The sequence below is a fragment of the Pleurodeles waltl genome, chromosome 11, assembly GCF_031143425.1.
Source record: "Pleurodeles waltl isolate 20211129_DDA chromosome 11, aPleWal1.hap1.20221129, whole genome shotgun sequence".
NCBI classification, from domain to species: domain Eukaryota; kingdom Metazoa; phylum Chordata; class Amphibia; order Caudata; family Salamandridae; genus Pleurodeles; species Pleurodeles waltl.
In genome coordinates, this window is record NC_090450.1 from 2,034,190 (window position 1) to 2,057,699 (window position 23,510).

General features: G+C 42.8%; 1 protein-coding gene across 1 annotated transcript in view; it reads right to left on the reverse strand.

The window, feature by feature from the left end:
• Nucleotides 1–23,510, reverse strand: part of LOC138266526 (probable cation-transporting ATPase 13A4) — a 182,319-nt gene that overhangs the window by 86,740 nt on the left and 72,069 nt on the right. Inside the window, 7 exon segments of the mRNA XM_069215388.1 lie at nucleotides 1,125–1,171; nucleotides 1,174–1,312; nucleotides 4,162–4,319; nucleotides 5,782–5,952; nucleotides 9,942–10,073; nucleotides 15,734–15,806; nucleotides 17,765–17,899. Of these exon segments, the coding sequence (XP_069071489.1) occupies nucleotides 1,125–1,171; nucleotides 1,174–1,312; nucleotides 4,162–4,319; nucleotides 5,782–5,952; nucleotides 9,942–10,073; nucleotides 15,734–15,806; nucleotides 17,765–17,899 (855 nt within the window).

A 23,510-nucleotide genomic window follows, 5' to 3' on the forward strand; every position in this document is an offset into this window, starting at 1 on the left:
GAGGATGTTTACACAAGAGTAAACCTGAACATGTAAATTTACTTTTGTGAATAGGACCCATAGATTCTAAACAGTGACAAAGGTTTAGAAACTAGACTGGAGAAGGAGGCTGAGGAATGTAGCAACTGCCCACTCCACTGTTGTGAAACTCCCACCAAAATGATGAAACTGCTGAGTTGTGGACGGCAGCACCACCGAGTATGGGGGACTGAGTCCGATTCCAAACTGTGTGGTGGCTGTCAGTGTAACCCTTTCGGCTAGCTAGCAGCACCTCACAGATACCAAAGGTAGAAGTGATTTGGGACAGCCCATCGCATGACACTCTTAGACCCCTCGGGGATGTCGTGGTGGAAACAGATCGTGCCCCGTTCTCTCCGTTACACAAGTCTCATACATGTAATGACAAGCAGAAGCATATTGGATTTAATGACGCAAGTGCATTCTACATTAAAAGGCATGAAGTGTGATTATAAGGATGATGAAACAGACACTATTACAATGGTGACCAGGAAAGTGAAACATAGGAACAATCCCACCATTTTTGTCACCAATACCAATAGTCCTACACACACTACTAAGATTCCCACAGAAGAGCACGAAGCAGTGGTAGCCCTAATCCACCCAGCCAGTCCTCAGAGTGTAGCACGTCCCTATCTGTGTAAATTAGACACTGTACTTTTCAATACCCAGAACCTATCCTATGTAGCTGTGATGTGAGCACAGAGTGAAATGTCATGCAGCGCAATGAATAACAAAGTTCTGCGGAAGAGGACAATAGATAAGAATAATAAAACATCACCACTGCTATGATGCCTCGATAAATAATAAAAGGAATAAAATGACCAGTGCCTTGGTGAAGGGTCACAGGCCTCAGACCTCGGCTAATATAAGCTAAAATAAGTGTGAGTATGTGTCTAATGGCTAACTTCATGAAATAATAATCCATTTTGTACATCTGATACCTTTATATTTGATGAAATATGTTCTTAATGCCACAGAAAGTTATGAAAGCTGTGACTTTTACAGTTGTGCATCCTTTGAAAGAAATCTCAAACATTGTTAATTGCTCACGTGTATCTGAGACAATGGACTTTCTAAAAGCCAATGCTGTAAACGGTCCAGACCTTGTCAAAGCAGACGAGGTTCAGCTGTCCACACATGTTGATCCGATGGGGCTGATACTGAAGATGTGCTTCTGCTTCAGTCTTCTCTTGGCGTAGAGGATCCCCACAGTCACCGCCGCCGGCATGATGGGACAAATGGCGATGCTCATAAGGACAATTGATTGAAGGACGATTGATCCCACAGGAACCTAAAATTCAGAAAACACTAGTTATATCACTGTCGTCCTTTGGCTTCATGTGATACTTCTAAAAAGTGTATCTGGCACCACTTTAGAAGTAACTGCAAACTACGAGTGTTTCCCCACATACTGGTGATAATGGTGTTCACCAGAGTGTCTCTGTTCACAAGGACTTTTACAATATAATTTTTGCTTTGCATAAGAATTGGACATTTAGAGATTCATTGTTCAAAATATGAAATCATCTACACCACAACTTGAGACTCTACAGCTTCCATGGATGAGAGGTGAGGCAAAGACTAGATATCAAGTTTAAATACATTTCATTATGAAAGTGGTAGGATTTATGGAACCAGGTTACCAGGGGCAGGGTGACCTACATCAAAGAGCTATATGAAGTAATAGCAGTGTCAGGGTGCATAAGATTTCTTGTGAATATTTATACCGGACTGTTATAAAGCCAAGATTTCAGTTCTTTATAAACTCAGAGATCATTGTCCAAGTCAAGTCAGGCATATGGCAATATGTTTCAGAATATGGCCTTCAACTACCAACCATCTGAAAGACATTTTCTTGAAATATAGGATGGCCAACAGGTGTGTTCCAGAAAAGTTAAGTGATCTTTGGAAAGGTAGATAGTTAAAGAAGCAGGGATTGGAAATAAATGGAAGTTTTGAGTTATTCTGCATCTCAATGTTCAAAGTTAAGTCTAATATAGCCTTATTACCCATCTTAGTGGGATATAATGGCCATTAGAAGCCTGCTCTCCTGTTAAAGGCCCGAGCCGAAGGTGAGGGCCTTTAACAAGAGAGCAAGACTTTAATGCTGGTATGGCCCAGGTCTGGAGGGCTATAAGGCTACTAGAACAGCCACCATAGGGCGGAATGTTCTAATAAATAAAACAAATGCCTCCCTGAGCCCTAGGGTGTTGAAATCCCCTCTGGCTCCATGAGGCATTTGTTCACAGAAACTGCTGTAAACCAAAACATAGGAATATTGATGCTCCAGGCTTCTACCAGATATTAGAAGCTCAGAGCACTGCTTTGTCTTCAATGGCACTCCCAGCATTCAAATGTTCTAATCAGAGGAAGGTCACCTTGACTCTCTTTGTGAGGCTTCAGCAGAAACAACCATCACATTCAGTGCACTCTGGAATTCTCTTTCTGTTAATATCAAGTGGAGGCTGTGCCCTTATTCTATTGAGCCTTACTGAAGCCAGAGTTCTGAGGACCAGATGTTATGGCTATTGAGATCCAAAACCTCAGTCATACTGCCAGCTTGGCTGCCACTGTCACTGGCCTTGCTCAAGCCCTGAGCTGCAGTACATTTACTACTGTTTTTGGTTCTTTTTGGCTGTTATAACTTTAGGAGTGTGATTTGTGAATAGGAATGTGATTACTTTCGTGGGTGGGTGCCCATGCCTCCTAAGCAAGTAGTACTACTGTTGTACTATTCTGTGTGCTACAAAAGCAGTTTGTGAATCTGGCCCCACAGTTAACATAAATGTGCATACACCTTGGGTTTTGGAGATGACCACAGCCTCTGTTAGGCCACACATGCATTACAAGTCACATTCCATGACATTCTCAAAGTCCAGTTCACCCAGCCTCACCCTACTGCTATAACCTCAAGTCACTCACTGAAACAATTTATTCTTTTATAATTAAATTACTTTTAATTAATTCTAGAGACAACAATTTTAACAATTATCTATACATCATACAACCATGTTCTGTGTAACCTTATATGGTAACATTTTAGGTGGGAATTTCTGTTTCTGGCTGCTCCCTTCTTGACATCCATGCCATAGTCGAGCCAGTTTGGTATTTGTCACCCTGTCCTTGCGTCTAACCTTTGGTTGAGGGATGAGCAGAATCAGATTAAAGGCAGCAGAGACTGGAAGTACTGAACCTGCAACCAATGCCCACCGAAGCATGCTTTTGACAACATTCACAAATGGGAAGGGGTCCTCCTGGGACCCCTTCCAGTTTGTGAATGGGTTACCAGTATATGATTTGGGTCACAAAACATTAATACATACCATTCTGATTTGGTTTTTAGAAGGAATGTCCTAAATATTCCCTTTCCAAATACTGAATCAGTATTTGGTTGAAACCCAGTTTGGGTTACATGCATAACCAAGTGCATTTTGTGGTCACAAATGGCCCGATACAGTGAATTGGGCATTTGTGAATGCAACACCTCTTGGTACAGCTGGCCCTTAGATGTCAGAGACCTGGCCCCGGACATTAGAGTGTTGCCTGTTTTGGTCCCAAAGGAGTGTCTATGGGATTTCGAAGAAGGAAGATAAGAGACTACTGTGAAACCCAGAATTTAAAGCTCAGTCAGTGCTTTATTCACTCAGGTGCTTCGGTGCCTATCAGTAGAGGATAAGAGAGTGAAGGCTTATATGGTCGACTCAGCTGCTTCTGTCAGACTCTTGGTTTCTGTCTAGCAGTTCCACAGACCTATTTTTCACCTAAAATGGTGATATGAGTTAGATGGGTAAAGCGTAGGCTGGTACTGATGTGGTATTTGGTGCTTATTCAGTGCTCAGATTCATGGCTTCTTAGAACAGGCCAGGCTGATAGATATTTTGAATCCTGTTGCGTAGTCTGTTGACTTGGCTTCTAACAAATTTTAATTCAAGCCAACTGAGCTGTAACGTAATACTGGCCCACACCACCAGCCTTTGTAAATTTAAGTATGTCCACCTTGTCCATTAAAAGGTATGAGGCTACACCTGGAGCTCCTCTACAGCAGTTTTAGGCGCGTCCATGAAACCATCAACTCTGGCTTAGCAAGTTTTTACAGCAAGACTGACAGGCACACACAAACGGGTCAGGAACATCACTTACCCCTCTAGGTGCCATAATGCTGATCGCATAAATGACACCGATAATACCGATGGCGGTAAAGAACATAAAGAAACGTGTAATGTCCCGGTACAGCTTGAAGTTCACCGGCTTAGGGTACAGGATGGATCTCACCATGTCCCCTTTTGTGGTGTTGAACCCTAAAGTGAACAACAAAAATGTTTTTGCCAAAAAGCAGACAACATACAGTGGGAAACCTCATTAGAAACCACACATCACAATATACAGTTAGGAATGTTTTAACACCAGTGCTAGACTGTCTAGGGCTACTTTCAGTATCCGAAGTAGGATGTTTATTTTCTCCACTGTTACAAGACAGGCTTTCAGTGTACCAACCGGCCACTCACATACCAGTGCATACTGCTAACCCAACATATAATTGATAGAAGAACTTCAAAGAACTGCCTGTAAGATGTTCAAGAAGCATGACTTTCCTTCAAGAGCACTGAGGTCCACATTGGGTTGTAAGTAGATCACACCAACACCACAGGTTTAAATGAGTGATGGGGTTTATTATGATGGACAATGGATTAGACCAACAGTTTGCTCTTACCAAGCCCTTTTTGTCTCTGCGACCCAATGAGCTTAGGTCCTGGTGTAGTTGCATTTTTTTTCCACTATCTCCCTTTGTTGTATTCTTTGCATATTCTAAACACTGGTGAGAGTCAATAAAAAATATTATTCTGTCTTCTCATTCACTGCCACATAGTCAGCAGCGCTGAAACAAACCAGTGCACCTTTCACAGCCAAAGATGAGTTGCTTATGATCTAATTGCAGCAGGCAGAAGCTCTGATGACTGGGTGTCTTTTTAGCTTTGAATTCCTTTGGATTACACAGTTGTACAAGGTTTGTACAAAGATTGTGCATCCTCCTAAAAATGCCTAGAGAGTTGCCTTCTAATTCTTGTGTTGAAATATAAAATGCTTGTAAAGTGATCATTCCAAAGCACGGGCAAGATAAATCTAGCACTCAGGTTTTCCAGATCACACGTCCAGGGGTTGATTTTTTACTGGCACCTATGGATGATTTCCTGCAAATCAAATGTTTGAACAGATTATCCTCAGCTCCACTGCTTTTAAGAAACAAAACGTTAAATGTGCTTCTTCAGCTATGAAGGATAGGTTTTGTGTGCCACATTCCAGCCTGGTTTGCGCTTGTGGAATGGACTTGCTCAGTTGGACACAACACGAGACAACCATTCTGGTTATTATCGAAAAGGCTGTTGACTGTTACAAATCCTGCCATGCTGTAGACGATTGAAGATCACATTTTAGCCTCAATTACCTTCACAATTGCAGATCTTGAGAGGAACTGTTGCTTTTATACTCTTGCCATATCACTCACCATTAAAATGGAGTGTGTCTTTAGCTTTTCTAAGTGATCTTAGGCTCCCAAAGTGACACAAAATGTGACCCATAGATTTGCCCTTCCTACGTCCAACCAGGCCCAGTCAGCGGGGGTCGAGTAACATTGTTCTATGAACACCTTTCAATCCCTTTAGCGATGGGATAACACTTGCTTTTCTTTCTTTGATGTTTCTTTGAGTAAAGTTCAAGGCTTCAAACATGCTTTCATATGTAAAATACTTGTCCCACACTCACCTGTCCTCAGCACCACAGCCTTCGCTGGACCATGACCCGTTGACTCTGCTCGGATGACCTCGGTCCCGCAGAAGAGCACATGCCGCTTATAATCCTCTCCACTAAACGTCTTCCAGGGTATTGAGTTATCCAAGTGAGGCAACTGGGTCTTCGTCACAGGGATGCATTCACCTTTAAAAAAATGATTAGAGCATGTAAGTGAATCAATAGATTAATTTTTATTTCGGATCTGAGTCTAACAAATGCTGAAACTAACCTAAAAATACACTAACTTTTATAACATATGTTGTGAAAACATAATATTCACACAGTAAACACTAGCAGTAGACTCAAACTGAATTATCCCAATGTCACGGAAATAGTGACCACTGGTACTTAGCAGTGCAATGTCAATGCAGGGCCAAGATGACTGTGTCACAGGAACAGACTTCTAAAGGCAGATTTCATGTGTTAATTTGAAAGTAAACTGTAGAGTCTAAGACAGGTCTTTGCTCTAGCTATTTATCTGCCACTTCTCCTTCGCATGACCCCAACCTTAAACCCAATACACCAACACCAACCATAACACTCACCCATATACCTCTTAGACGTGGTGTTACTGGCAGTGTGGTGCATCTGTGTTGAGCCTTCTATCACACTGTGATTCAATTTAATATAGTGAAGGTGGACACCGAACACTTGACCTATTTGGTTCCATTCTCAAGTGATCTCAATATACACAACACAACACGAGCAGTGTTCAGGCATCCCTAAGGTTAGCAAGTGCTCAATCAGCAAAAGTAATCATGTAGTATGATGGGTCACAAGAGGGTGGCAGAGTACATAGGTTGCTGACCAAGCAAAAGATAACCATGACCTACACCAGTGATAAATACTTTCCAGAGACCTAAGAGGCAAGATTATCACCCAATCACATGTTTGTGTCACACACACAAAGAAACCTTAGTATTCAATCGGATCTAATCCAGGCCCAAGTAATGATATCAAGAACTAGCCAATTTCCTAATCACCTCAGGAGGACTAGATCCCTCCCAACATGGCTTTAGGCAGGCACACAGCAACGAATCAGCGCTTATTACCATCTCTGATAGGATCCGTTGAATGGTGGATGAAGGACATGGTGCTATACTAGTTCTACTAGACTTATCTGCGGCCTTTGATACTATCTCGCCTCGGATTATGATATCCCGCCTCCACCAGGCTGGGATTTGGGATATGACTTTAAGTACTCTCAAATCTTTCCTGAAAGACAGATCGATTAGAGTAAGTTGTGGGGACTTCACCTCCCCAGCATATCATCTACCTTGTGGTGTTCCCCAGGGCTCCTCACTTAGTCCCACGCTTTTCAATCTATATGTCGCACCCCTGGCCAAACTAATTAGGACTTTTGGCTTTATGCCTACTTCCTATGTGGATGATACACAACTGATTATCCCTGTCTCTAAGAATTGGGAGGAAGTGGCCGATCGCTTTAAGAAATGTATACAAGAAGTCAATAGGTGGATGGACCTAAATTGGCTTAAACTTAATAGCGATAAAACTGAAATCCTATGTTTTGGCACAGCCAAGGGATTGTGGAACCCTTGCTGGTGGCCCTCAGAGTGTGGAACCTTACCAGCTCCTATTGTTGCTGCTAGAAATTTGGGTGTTATCTTTGACAATACTCTCTCTTTCAAAATGCATATTAATCAAGTGGTGAGAACTAGCTTCTGGGTTCTGAAAATGCTGAAAAAGATTCTCCCTTACCTGCAAAGGGAGTCGAGAGTTACAATTATTTTAGCATTGGTCATGTCAAAACTGGACTACTGCAATGCCTTAATGCTTAATTTGGATAAGACATCACTTAAGAAACTTCAGTTAATTCAGAATACAGCTGCTCGCTTCATACTTGATCTTCCGTGCTCGGCTTCTTCTAGTGATAGCCTGAAACAATTGCACTGGTTACTGGTAGCAAATCGAATTAGGTTTAAAACCTTATGTTTGACCTATAAGGCTACACAGGGAAGTGGATCTGATTATCTTTCTTCCAGGCTAAGCCAACTCAGATCCACAAATTCCTTTTTGATTCAGGTTCCTCGTACTTACAAAGCTAGATGGGGAGATAAGGCATTTACAGTGAAAGCGGCTAAATACTGGAATTCACTCCCTCAGTTCAGTAGGAAGGAACAAAACTACATGACTTTTAGGAGGCTTGTCCCAACTTGGTTGTTCCCCCGCTAATTTAGTCTGTCACTCACCTCTCTCCTTCTAGTGCTTCAATGCTTCTGCCGGAACGCGCTTTATAAATACCAAATACAAATATAAAATGAAACATCTCTTCAAATTCTCTTTTAGTTAAGGTCTAACGACATTTCCCACTTACCTTTTTCATCCATAATGTATAAAATGTGTGCCAGAATTCAGAATTTGTATAGACTCAAAGGAACCAATAGCGGTAAACTCTGCACCCTCCGCAATTTCTCCTAGGTAAATATTGGCAGGTTAAACTTGCCAAAGTTACCAGTGGAAAAATGCCTGGTAAATATTGGGGCACACAGGTTTTGGTGAGGTAAGCACCAAACGTGCCAATTTGTCCATCAGGACCTGCCCAAAGCTACACCACCAATTCAGGAAAGAGTTGAAGACGCACCTCATAAAAGGCCATAACATGACAATGCATTAACTCTTCACAACTCCGGTTCCTCTTCGATTACTCATTAACTTTACGCTTGCCTTTAACCAAGTACAGCGCTCCGCTCCCTTTTGGGTAGGTTTGAGCTGCAGAAATACTATACATACATACATACCTGACCCATTTATGAGGCAATAATTATAATTGGGTGCTATTAATCACACCTGATAGACTCCAAGCCCTGTGATGTCAGGATATATCTCATGTGACAAATAATGTACCCTTCTAGGGGCCAACCATAATTGAAATGAAAATCAAAAAATGACTTGACATTGTCAACCACAGAGATAGTATTGTGTTTGGGGAAAAGCATTTTGGTAAGCAGGAAGTGAATGTGCATGAGATAGACCAGAAACAGGGTTTCATCACGAGGTTGGTCAAGAATGAGAATAGATCTGAATACCACATCAGAGAATCATTCTCCAAAAGGCGAATAATTGTGCTCTGCAGACATTTTTATATATGGAGGCCACACAATGGTCCCAGGGAGTCATTCATTCCAGGGTTTGGGGCATATGGTGCTCTTAAAAAATACTCACTTGACATTTCCCTTGATTCTTCTCAATTTTCATACAAGATAAAGATAACATCCATATATCCCTTTATATTTCTTTGCAGATTTATAATGTAGTGGAACAATGATAGATTTACTTCTAAAATGATATTCTTACAGTTATATCAATAATAATATTGATCATAGAAACTTAACTCACTAACATTGAATTATTTCATGGCAAAGAAGCAATAAGTGCTATTTTACCATTGTAGCTGTGACTCATTATATATACCCCAGAAAGAATGAAAAAACTGAGTTAACTCCATTGGGATTTGTCAGAAATCATAAGCCAGTCGGTGGGAGCATATTTGGGCTCTGCTTCTCCTCCCCTTCACTGCAACCTAGTCTACTATCTCTAAAAGAGATTCTTCTTGGTCCACAGAACCCTGAAAGTGTAAGGCCAACTCAACAAACAGACCGCTTCCCCCAAGTCTGGATCTTACGCGAATGTAAGCATTAGATCGGTGACCGGCTCTACCATACTGCCAATGATAATGCTTGGGTGCCTCAGTCTCATCCTGTGCATCCTTGAACCTAGCCCCAGAGCCCCCAACCTGTCTCATCAGCAATGTTTGGAAGCACAGAACCCAGAAATGCTCCAGGTACGGCATGAAAGCGGAACAAACACTCAAGCTACTGTTGTGTCACTGCCACAAGAGCCGCACACTACAAATGCTACCTGTGGGGGGAGGTGGAGAGACAACTTAAATAGTTAGGCTAGTCCTGACAACATTAGTGTGATTTGGCACTGGCTCCAGATGAGTCTTGATCTAATTGTGAGACGGTTCTACAGTAACACCACCCATCACTGCGGGGAGACCTTCTACTGCGTTTAATTTAGAATAATTCACACTCATGGAAGATTTCCCCAGAACCCTGTGCCTTAAAGGTGTTGTCATAAGGAGAAGTATGAAAAATGAATCCAAGCTTTACCTGTCACCATGCCTCCATTCAAAACGCAGGTGCCGCTGATCAGGATAGCATCACATGGAAGGAAGAAATTCTTTCCTGTTAAGACAATGACATCTCCCGGGACAAGGAGCTGCGATTCTACTTGAGTACAGCCTGTTGAAAATGATAAAAATATATGTAGTTCATGTTACTTTTTTAATTATAAAATGGTAGTAAGGCCATATGAGTGGCTTCCCAGTGGGATGATTTTATGAGATATAGGCCCTCATTTCGGCGGGCGGCAACCGCCAGGATTGTAATGAGGGCCATAATCCCCTAAATTTACTTCCACATGTCAGATTGTCAACGTTAAATAAATAGGGGCTTATTTACAAGCCCCTTGCACCACCGATGTGTCACTTTTTCCCATATAAAACGTGACACACCGGCGGCACAAGGGGCTTGTAAATAAGCCCCATAGTTTGGTGAACTCTCACATGAACAGGAATGTCTTTCTCGGTTTAACATCCCACGCCAGGAGAGTGTTAAGGGCCCAATTTAGAAGTTGGTGGATTGGTTCCTCTGTTACAACGGTGACGGATATCCCGTCAGCCGAACTCTATATCCCATAGGACACAAGGGGATTTACATTTTGGCGGGCAGGATATCCATCACCGTTGTGAATGGAGTAACTTGTCCGCTGAGTTCTAAATCAGGCCCTAAGTCTTAAACTACATTTTGCCTTTCCATCAGTTCTTGGATAGGAAGTGAAACATTAGCTGAAGTCAGAATAACACTTCCCGTCAAAGTCTCAGTATTGTTCAAGAGCTAGTGATGATGATAATGATGATGATTTCGAGGTTTATATAGCGCATGGCTACCAAACAAAGGGCCCATTGCAGTTCCACTTTCCTTGCGCTCTGGAGCCACTACCCCCACCATGTGTGCGCCGTATTTAAACCATGGCGCAGGGTAAGGGGCAATAGCGGCAACATTTTTTACACTATTGCTGTACTGTTCAGGGTTAGCACCAACATTTTGGCACTAACCCTGAACAGTACATAGGGGCCCATTGTAAACAATGGCATGCCCCCCTTTAACAACTGCTCTAAGCAGGCATTAAAAATGTTGAAAAAAAATGATCGCTTAGATTTCTTTGTGCCATTTGTTTGTCCCCCTATCAGGGAATGACCCCTTTGCATACAATAATCATGGTGCATATATAATGTAACGCAAAGGATTGCAAAGTGTTGCAATGCATGTGTTGCAACACTTTGTAAATTTGGCTTCAGGAAAAGGCCAATAATCACAAATGGTGTGGTGGCAAAGAACTTAAAGTATGATGAGTTGTCTACTTCTAAATAGGCGAAACCATCAATCATGTCCTGAGATCGCTTTGAGAACGTAGCACTGATCCCACAACGGTGTTTTTCCTTAATGGTTGAGGTGGTCTCACACACTTGCAGTGTCATGCTTCATCATTGACCACCTCTCCCCTCCCCGGTAGGACAATACCACCAGGGTGGACTCAACCTACACCAGAGGGAGTTTTTATATAGAAATTACTGGACAAAGTCAGGGATCCAGATCTTAGTTAAAAATACTTCCTGGACTACCAATGTCATTCACCTTTATTAATGGTGTCCGTGGGTATGATTAAAAACACACTAGGACAGTAAAAAGAGCCTAATTACCCTAACTGTCTACTCAAGCCAACATGTTTCTGCCCTCTCAATGAGCCTAAATCTGTCTGGGGTTTTCGTCAGGGCTGAGGATCCCTAAAACCTAAATCCAAGGTTTATTACCCAAGGAAAGGGAAAACCACTCAGGACCTACCTGAGCGTGGGGATCAAAATTGTAGATACCTGGCCACCAGGTAGGGGGGACAAAAGGCACGTCATAAGTCCCATCATCTCATGGGATATCAAGACAAACAATAACCTGTCAGATCTAGTCCAACAATGCACACGTGAACACGCAAGAGTGATAAGCACTGCAAACCACTGCAAAATGGTGTCACACTGGTGTGAGAAAAGACTACTGTTCTTATTAAATTCATATCAATGGATGTCTCCGCATATCGTAGTAAGCTCTGAATATAAATCTATATAATATCTTCTTCCTTGCTTACTTTGGGATTAACAAACCCCTTACCCTCTATTCAGGGGGTAACAAGCTTCCGGTCTGGAGCAAAGGCAATGTCCTTTTGTAGTCACACACTGGGGAGAGAAAAATAATACCAGGCATCCGGTTTATATCAATATAGATTCCTAGCAGGTTATTTATCACCAAAAGCAGGGAGACACCAATACAGCTGGGTAGCCAAGAAAGGCTGCCTTATTGTGAGCCTCTGAACACCACTCTCAAGTTTTCACCAGTCCTCCCTGCAGTGCTACTTATAGCACCCTCCCTACACTTATCATCAAGTGATGCAGTGTTACTAAACCATGCCCAATCAATTAAAAGGGGTCAAGTAAGTGATGATTGTTTGACAAAGGTGAGGCTCAAAGGTAAGCAGCTTGAATTCATAGTAAACCCAAAGGAAGATCTCAGCAACCATGTTGCGAGCCATACATGCAACACTCTTACTGTACTCACTTCGTCAAAAGGTCCATCGCGCTGTAGCATCTAAACAGTGTTACCTCCAGCCACTTGTTCACTGTTATAACTGCAGGACAAGCTATTTCAAGGCAACCGTGGGAGTGGGAGAATGAAGTCTGGGCCTCGCATCTACTCACCTGGAGGCACGGGATACTCAGCATGGCCACTCCCACGAGTATGAGAAAATGACGGGTTGTGCTTTCTCTGTCCTCCCGACGAGGGAGAGAAGAAAAGGGAAGCTTGACAGGGGAATCCTAGCCGGGTAATTTGTATTAATCCCTTGAATGTTCAAGGCCCCCAGAGGTCGGGGATTGTGTCATAGATCAAGGCCCCTGCGGTGTCATGTTGTGACTTTAGTTAAAGCTCCTATTTGCTGCAGTACGTGCATATCAGCACATCTGCACCAGGAAAGCTTGGAGTTGTTGTAGTCCATGAGGTCTGCCTATCGTCAGATCAAAATGTTTGGGCTAAATTGTAATCTATGTGGTCTGCATGTCGTCAGATCAAAGTTTTGTACCAGTGCAATGCTAATCCTGCTGTGCAGCCTACTCATGAGATGCTAAGGGGGTTATGGGAGAAATGTGGCCCATCGACCATCTCCTGGCTAGAAAAATTGGGAACACTGGAATGACACCAGCACAGCATCCATGGTGTGGGAGGAATATCTCACCCTACATATTTCTGTAGTACTTCGTCGGGAGTTATCTTTAGTGTCCCACATTTTCCTCTAGAAAGCTATCTAAGAGTACGTCTCAGGGGTAGCTCTTCAAGGTCTGTCTGGAGGATACTGAGGAGGGTCAGCATAATTCGTACAAAATACTAGTCCCTGCACTGACCTCTAATGTCTTTGTAATGTCGGCCATGGTACCTCATTGTTGAGGTTGTTACGTTGATTTGAAGCCTCCACACCCACCATTATTCAAGTCACAGAAACTGCTGGGTCATATTGTGTCTTGTCATGTGATGTTGCTGTGTTGTTGTTTTTATGTGACACAATTTTGTGTACATTTCACTGTCTCTGTGCCTTGGATATGCAGACGTGTGTTTTTGTGAGGTGTTGCGGTTCAGTGTGAGTGACCTGCCCAAAGCGGGCATTTACTGTCTGTGAATGTGTCCTCCTTTGTGAATGACTCCAATTGTGCACACATTGACAAGTGGACTTGGTGCCCATGCTGTGACCCCATATCATGTGGATGACGGTGCTATGATCTGTTGTTGAGTGTAATGACACAGGCAGATGTGCGTTCTTACAGTCGGTTGCGTCCATGGCGGCGTGGATTTTGTGCTCCATCGATGAGCAGCCGCAGGAGATGTTGGATGGGCTCCATGGCGGCACAGGGCATGTAACGCTGCCTGCAGGTGGGTTGCTCCCTTTATACTCTCCATTTCTGTCTGCTGAGATGTAGTGGTTGGACCACCATGGTCACAATGGTGGTGTGCACCCTTATAATGTGTCTTGCTGAAACAATGGCACCACTGGCCTGTTTGTGCTGCCTCGTGACCACGGCAGTCTGCACTGCCTGGCAGTGCTGGTGGGATCACGGCTGCTTTTGCTCCATAGTCCCACATGACTTGTTATACAGTGGTCCTGAATAGTGTCTATGTGGATGTTTCATAAAGGCCTTTTGACTTTACTCGAAAGAGAGGTCATTTCGAAAGGCAAACCCACAAGCGAAAACAGATTTCTTAAGCGGATCATTGGAATCTATATCACTATTTGTCTGAAACTTGGGAGATTAAAGAAGCCGTCTATTTCGTGAACTATGGCGTATCATAATGTCCAAGCAGGGTGACATGGCAGTAGAAAGTTCTAGTTGCACAGCATGGAGAATAAACAGGTTGTTAAAAGAATATTTTATTTTCTGTCAATTCTTTGGCGACACCTCAACTTGACTATGTAGTTCAGTTTTGCAGTCTATGTGCAGAGACAAATAACAATTAGGTGTAAAAGTACCTGAGATGTCATGAAAAGCATTTATTGCACTTGATTAAAAAAATCTCAATTAGCTCTATGAAGCTGTTGAGTACTTTACAGACAACCTTGTTTTGTAGCTTGGACAGCTCATAGAACTGTGCAAAGTATCTGGAGCTTTATTGAAACTGGAGTACAGAAGCCAGAACGTGAAGGGAAGGAGAACTGGAAACATGTCATTGGGCAGCACGAGATAGCCCTCTGCAGTTTGGTTTTTACCTTACTAAAACAACCTTTGTGCCAGATTTCACAAAAAATGACAGTGCGTGGCACTGCGCCTAATTAGGCAGCGCCGTGCACCATTATTTTAAAAATGCGGGGATACGCCGTATTTAAAAGAATACGGTGCACCCCTGTGTTTCCCCCTGTGTTTCCCTATGTGCCGGTTCTAAATATGCTGCCATGCGCCAACGCAGCCACTGTTAGACCATAGTGCAAGGATGGCTGCATTGAGGGGGAGATTGTTTTTGTGCGGGAAGGAACACCTTCCTTTGATGCCCAAAGCAACACACATTGCACGCCCCTTCCAAGCAAAGTGCTGCGTGTGAAGGGGCCGTATTTACAAGGTGGCGTTCAGCCACGAAAAGTAGCTTAATGCCACCTTGTAAATACGGTACAGGGCATTGCGCCACCTGAGCGTCACCAAAAGTGACGCTCCAGTGGTGCGACCGACTCTTAACTATGTCCCTATATTTTTAGTTTTAGACGAAGTATCAAAAGGGTTCTTCAGAAATGCAATAGGTGTTGATTAAGTATCAAGGGTGATTAAGTATCAAGGCTAGGATTGGAGCCAAGGTTTTGAGATTGCAAATTTTTAAACCTAACCACACAGTCACATTTTCCTTAGAGAAAAAAATATTTTATTTTTTAATTAATTTATGTTTGTCTTTCTTTATACAGCCAACTCAAAGAACCTCTTGATTGATCAGTATTTAAAATGCTATTTAAATTTGACAAAATGGTTAAATTCCTTGTTATCTGATGAGCAATCACTCAACCATATCAATTCTGACCACCTCACAATAAAAGCAGAATAGCTGAAGAACTGCTTAGACAAGCAGGAACTTGCCCCATCTCTTCCAGCCGTTTCACATATAACTTTTTATTTCGAATGAAATACATAGAGTAACACCAAATCACCTCTTCTCTCCTAATCCGCTCCTATTGCACATTTTCATTTCTAAACTAACAGGAACTCTGCTCCTATCTTTCGGCCCCTGTTATTTCCACTTCTCATCACTCACTATCTTGTTGCACTCACCTCCCTCTCTCGTCAGCACAGACACCTTGACATTATTATGCGCCTCCACCACTCTGGCCAATTTGCGAGCTTGCTGTGAATTAACAACCAAAGGGACAAATTTAATTTTAGCAACATTTCAACTATCAATTTACTAATAAAACTTGAGATCTTGAGCTTTTAGTACAATTAAAGTCTATGTTACTCCTCTAAGGTTAATTGCAACGTTAGTATCCTATGGTAAGACATGTAACTAAGACACAGACATAATAAATAAATGTAATCATGTTGTATCAATTAGACACTGTACATACATTCTAAGAGAAATGGTGGACATTTTCTGTTAGAAGATTATTTGTTTCTTTGAGGAGCTCTTAACTCCCTCTCACTATCCTTCACTCTGAACCAGGATCAGCCAGCAATGAGTGCATTTTTGAACCTGGTTGGTTGCTTCTTTTTTAACCTTGATCACTCCAATGGCTCAGCAGCATATCAAAGCTTGTTGTACCTTACTTGAAGGAAGGCTTGAAGCCCTGACTATGGGGAGGTCTAAGGGTGTAGTTCCCTCAGTAAGTGAGGCTTTGAGACCTTCTCCACTCTGGATATTGCAGCAAGTGAAAACCTCACTGGGCGAAGCCTTAAGACCTCTTGAGGGGGGAGGTTGAGCTTGTGTGGTCCTCACTTGATGACATATCAAGACCCTCTCAACTGGAGAACTTGGAGCTTGTAGACACCTCATAGGATAAAGTCTCAAGACCTTCTCACTCTGGAAATTTGAACTTGTGGATCATGCCATCGGATGAAACCTTGAGGGCCTCCCTGCTCTAGATTTCTGAGCTAGTGGACCCCTCATTGAATCTCAAGACCCTCTCAACTGGAGAACTCGGAGCTTGTAGACACCTCATAGGATGAAGTCTCAAGACCTTCTCACTCTGGAAATTTGAACTTGTGGATCATGCCATTGGATGAAACCTTGACGGCCTCCCTGCTCTAGATTTCCGAGCTAGTGGACCCCTCATTGAATGAGGCCTTGAGTCCATCTCTGATACTGATTTTAGTAAGACTGAGCTCTGTCTAGAGTGGGACGGTGGAGGAGGGGAGGGGTTGCAATACTACCCTGAGTGACTGTCATTGGTTAGAATATTTGCTAATATTCATCTCATCACCTTTTATGCATTTTATGTAACACCCTTAGTAGCCAAGGGAATGAACAGTCATGGGTCAGTTGCTCACTCTTCTACAGGATCCAAGCTATACCTCAATGAAAAAGCCTAGAAAAGTTTAAACTCATTTGGGGTTGCTTGCAGTCTCTTCTGGAGGAGACTAAGCCAGTGTGTTTGTAGACTCTTTCTATGAGGAGCAGGGTGAGTACTGATTGGCAGAAGGCAGGCCTCCATCTAGAGTGAGATAGTGCGAGAAAAATGATGCAGTGGATGCTACACGGAGTGATTGCCAACGGTTAGACTCTTTGCAAACATTCCTCCTATCATCTTTTGTGTGGTTGTTGTGGAAAATAACGGCATATTAAGTATATTTGTGCATAAAATAGTTTTCTTACAATTTATTGTTTCTGTTTTTTTCCTTTCCTTTTCTCTGTTTTATTTCCAAATTTTCACTGTGAATCTACATCAAAGGTCAGACCTGATTTCACTGGAAAGACATAACCTAGATTCTTTGTGGGGAGCAGGCATTCAAGTACAGCACAGCCACACAAATCCCCCTCTACCATAACCCCAGTGTAGCAAGCACTCAGTTTAAGTACAATCATACAAACAAGCCTCTACCAGAGAACACAGCCATGTTGTGGCAACCACTCGGTTACAACAAGACCACAAAAATTACATTTGCTGCATCCCTAGAGTAGCAATAATTGAGCTATAGTTGGAAAACACAAATGCATCACCCCTGCCAACCACCAGCTTACATTCATGTAGAGTGTGACTACACAGATGAGGGCAGGTCTACAGAGACAGTCACACACTGTCATATAGGGAGGCAGGTAATGTTTTTCAAGTAATTATCATCAAGGTGAGCACGAGCCATGAAACTTACCTGTCGGAGCTCCTTGAGTGAAAGGGTGATTGTGACAGCACACAGAAAGAGAATTGCTATTCCATATCCCATGTACCCCAGGCACAACCACAGGATGGTGGTGAAGATCTGGTACACATATAGCAGATCAAGGACCTGAAAACAGAGAAGGTGGAGGTTCCGGTCATCAACATAGATCTATAGATGCACCAATGATAATTCATTGTGCACTTGCACCTTTTGCAAATGTGCAGACACACACATGTTGTCAGTGCAGAGCGATATCCGTGCTTAGCAACTTTAATTTATTCAGACACTGTTCGAATAATCAGATATTTAATTTTATATTGTTTCCACATGAACCAATAGATTTGTGATAGAAAGGAAAAACTGGAATAGTTGCGAAAGGGTGAGGTGGGGACAAAGAAGATGCTTTCAGTGGTGGCCCCTGGTGGTAACATAGTATGTGGAGACATATGACTTTGTAAGTGGTATGACAAGAAATATGCATGTGAAGACCTGTGTACAAATGAACCAAAGCAACTACAATACTCGCTTGACATCACACCCTCATGATGAGGATGAGGATCCACACACGCACACACATACACGCACACACAAATACACACATGCCCACACACACATACACACACATACACACACATATACACACACATGCACACACACACACACACACACACACACATACACACACACATACAAATGCACACAAACACGTACACACACATACACATGCACACAAACACAATGCCAAATGCAGTGAGGCCACACCATGTAAGGGCTGCAGTGTAATGATCCTCAGCAGTGCTGATTTAGTTCTTAGTAAGCACTTGGAGGCTAATTTCATAAGGAGGTTTATGAATTTTTTACTCTACTTGCTAATAAACGTGTCTTGAGTGGATGTGTAGAGAGCAGCAGTAGACACTATTCAGCACTAAGGGCCGCATGTATGATGCTATTTTGCGGATGCAAAAGGTGAATTTCGCTGTTTGTGACTGCAAAATGGCCTTTTCCATTGTACCATTCCTATTTTGTGAGTTGGCATGAAAATACTGACTTGCAAAATAGGGATTGCGACTCGCAAAAAGAAAGAAAGGTGTGTTCCAATGGTGTCTCTTCGTAATGGCGAGTTGCAGTGGTATGTATGATTGTTTTGTGACCATAATTGCGTTCACAAAATAACCACTTCCCCTTTGTGAATGGAAGCAAACAAATGTTTTCAGAGCAGGTAGTGGTCTCCCCCTGATGCCTACTCTGAAAAAAAGTTCAAGAAAACTTTTCATTTTTTTTGTTTGAAATGCATTACATTTTGTTTATGGAAAACAGTCTGCATTTAAAAAACAAACTGCTTTATTGAAAAAGCAGTCATAGATGTGCTGGTCTGCTGACCCCAGCAGGCTATCATCCCTGTGAGTGTGGCCATTCCCAAAGAGGTAGCAAACTGCAACCTGCCTCATAAATATTAATGAGACAGGTAATTTGAGACCCATCTGAGAATCGCAAACAGTGTGTTTGACAGTGTTGTCCATTCCAGATTGTGACTCGCAAAAAAATGCAAATTGCGAGTCTCAATCTGGAATGGTCGTACATGGGGACCAAAGCTCTTTAATCAAGCTAGCTCACTGAAGGTGCTGACAGCAATGTCACGACAAGAGAGCAGAGAGGCAGCATTCCTGAAAGAATAAATCACAGGGCAGTAAATTAACCTTCGGGAAGGTCCTCAACCTATCAGTAAGGGGAGGATTCACCTAATCCTGATGAAGGAGAAGTCGAGCAACCCAGGTTTCACACACATGCTCCTTGGTAAGACTGTTAACTCACAAGACCTGGGACTCTAAGAACAAAGGTTTCTAAGAAGAAAGGAAAGCCAGCTGGTCTGTGGTTATCTTGGGGTGCTTCAAAGTCAGTAACTATTGAGTAAGCGTACAAAGAGCTCACCTGTGGTTCCCATTGGTTGGTAGGAGGCAACCAAGAGGTGAAAACAGAGTGCAGCTAACACCAGAAGAAACATCCAGGATGCAGCAGCCAATAGCAGTCCTGTGACTTATGGTCCTAGGCTTAGCCAAACCATGGTAGATGAGAGGTTTTCATTCATATGTCTAAAGCCTCAAATGCGCTAGTACTGAACATACACAAATCACAACAAACACTTTCTACTATTAAAGGGTTCTCAGCCTCTGAGGTAAACCTGTGTCTCACCGCCACACGCCACAGATAGAGTCTGACAGTGGTTTCAGTGCCACACACCACATTCTGTTTTTGAAGCATTGACAAAGCCACTATGTGTGGGATTTTATATAGGAAAGTGCTTATTAACTCAATGTCAGTAGTTTGTGGTTCTAGGAAGAGTTAATTGATGAGTGTGAATGCGGGCACACACATTGATAAGTAGGTATTTGATAGATGAATTAGTAAGTTAATAAGTGTGGGGGAAAAAGACTGACAGAATATGTTATCCATGTATTCATGAAGTTAATTATTCACCTATACACCTAATTAATTAAACTTTCATCCATTTACATATTCTTGGTTACATGCTCCTTAATTCATCTACACTCTCAAATGCTCCCCCATTCATTCAGCAATGCAGATACTCATCCAATAATTCATTCACATTTTGTTTTATGTTTGTATTCACCCACCTTCAACCTTCCATAAATCAGCGCAAATTGTCAAGCAATAAAGAAGCATTTGTGTTTAAAACAAAAAGGCATAATAACTATGTCAATGCATGTTTAGAACCTGTGCCTTGGATCAGTTAAAGCATAGTTTTATCTTGGCAAACCCCAGCCATTCTCCATCATTCCCCATCGCCTCCACCCTAACAGTTGTTGAAGGCAGGTTGGCTAGTACTCAGATGCTGCTAGCTGCAGCATACCCTGTGTGTGCAACATAGATAAGTCCCCAGCTCTTCTGGACAGACAGTGATAGATGAATAATAAGAAGGATAAAGGGCACATTTACTGCTGGATGGGCTTAGGGCCTGGAAGTCCTGTTGGCATCATGTACCTCTAAGCCTACATGCCCCTGGTGGCTTAGCATGAGAGTCAACAATTTCTGGTTTGAAGTGAGGCATGTCTGACTATCATCATCTCATTTGATCTTAATTCCACCTCAAACTAAAAAAAGCCACATCTGACGTTAGACCAGAGGGCTCAGAAAAATTAAATAAAGTGTGGCTCATGAAAAGGGCCAGGGTCTGCGGCACTCTATCGCCAACCCATCCATAAAGCTCCTTCTGCGCTGCGGGATCTAAGCCAGCTGGATGTCCACCACTTCCCAGTCATGGTGGCAGAAGATGCTGACTTTCCCAGACAGCTAGCTGGTCATCCCAGGCAGGATGGGAGGCTTTGCTGCTCTTGCTGCAGCTTCCAAGGGTTAAGGTGCTGACTGAGGCCTGTCACCAGCCGTCTTCATTCCACAGCATCCGCTACTTCTTCTCAAGTGAAGGAAGCATAGCTCACATACCTGCCTCTCTCCGCTCTGCTATCACCAGTACTCTGAGCCACTGCTGCCAAGTGGTAGATGAAGCTGGGCACTGCAGAGCTGCCCTCCCAAGGAAGCCAGCTAAGCATACCAGCGGTGGTGACCGGCATCGCTGTAATGCAGCCACCACTAGCGGAGCCTGGACTGCGGCCTCCTGGGCTCTGTTGTCTTACACACACAGACTAGCACCACTCCCACCTTCATGCAGGTGACGGCGACTTGTATTCCCACCAAACCCACGTAAGTAGAAGATATGGAACTACACAACTCCAGCATGTGAGACTGACAGCCCAGTCATAGTATTGCTGCAGTTGCCATTACACTTCAGCTACATGTCAGATGGTGTTGTCTCCTGGTCACATCCACTGTCAGCACCTCCAGCCTAACCACTGAGCTCAGAGGAAATAGTGCTTCTCACCAAAGCCAAATTTATACAACCACTGACCAATCAAATGGTCAGGAAGTCTAACTGACTGACCAATAACCCAAAATATGTACTACTGTGTGGGTTAGTCCAAAATTTGAATGACACCTCAATAAGCGATGGCCTAAAGGAGGTGACTCATCTCTTTGTGCATTGTATTTTTATGGCATTAGCCCAGGCACACAGCTAAACTATTTAAAGCAAGATCTTAAAATCACTACCTCACGTTGGCAGAGGTGAAAATTGCAACTTGAAGTAGAGACTTTTGGTGCTATCAAAGCTAGAGCTCAGCATAACAATTAAGGATTTCAGGTTCACAGAAAGTTTACTATGTCATCACAGGTGCACATTCAGTTTGTAAACCAAAAAAAGTGATCAGGCAGTGAAACCTTACAGATCAGAGTCAGGATGTGAAGAGAAAGCATTGTTGTTGAAACAACACATAAATGTCACAAGAGAGATGTCTCAAAGTGTGTTATTAATTTATGAAGGTAGGAAACCCTTACCAACTTAATAAACACCCTAGGTACATATCAACACAAGCCTCCATGAACTTTTTGCTCAACCCCAGGTTAGATTGGTACAAACTGCAGGCAATTCCCAAGAGAAAGGTGTGTCAAGTTTAAGAAGTTCTAACAACTGTCAGGTCAACAGAAACAAAGAGAAACAGAAATAAAGAGAACCAGTGATATGAATATTTTAAAATACGTAAGGCTGAATTAACGTAGAAGAAGTAAAATGTCAATTAAAAGTTTTGGTTCAAGGTTCATGACAACCTAGGCACAATTTTAGACTGACAACAATGGAGCAGGGGGTCCGATGCACCAAGCTGGTCATCACACTCAAAGTTTTTATCTTCTATATTAGTCTTTTTGTTTGAAGTCAGAATCCTCGAATGGGGCAAAGCCAAAGAAGGCAGCAAGTTATGGTTCCTCAAAGTTCTACTATTCCTTGTCGAGCTCTCACTGATGAATAGTACAGATTATTATAATAATGCTGTATCTTTGGAAAGGAACTAGCAAGAGAAATAATTAAACCACTATTTTTAATAGTTATTAAACATCTATTTCAATTAAGTGTTTAATATATATTAAGGAATACTAACTTTTAGAAAGTAACCTGGCTAACGTTGCTGGAGGTTAATTTGTATTGACTCTCCATGTCTTCCCAGCCTATGCTTAGCCCAGGAAAACGTGTGAAATGCTCCCAGAAGCAAACAAAAGCATGACCTGGATGGGCAGAGCTGATTCTGAGGAACTCTACACAGTATTCAGAGTGAAAGCTGTGACCATCCTGTGAAACCACTCTGTCAAATCCTGTTGTGCCACATGCAACACTTGGGGCACATTGAAAGGAAGAGAACCGGATGTCAAGATAATACTTGTTTGTCATCTGTCTGGCTGGTGAGCACCAGACTTTTGTCCTACCAGACACTGTCTCTGGGTTTGTTGTAGGCACATTGCTGCTACAAACTGGATTTTGGAGTTAGTTGTCGGTGGACACTAGGGATCATCATAGTCCACTCCCCAACATACCCCTCGCCATCAGAGACCACGTTTAGGGCAGGATGTACAAAGCGTTTTGCATGGCGCAAACTGCGAAATTCGCAGTTTGCGCCATGCAAAACGCGCATCGAGATGCACATTCCCATTTTGCGAGTCGGTACTGACTCGCAAAATGGGAATGCGACTCGCAAATAGGAAGGTGTGTTCCCCTTCCTATTTGCGATTCGCACCGCGATGCAGAATTGCTTTGTGACCGCAAACGCGGTCGCAAAGCAATTCGCAGTTAACACCCATGTCAAGTGGGTGCCAACTCATTCGCAAAAGGGAAGGG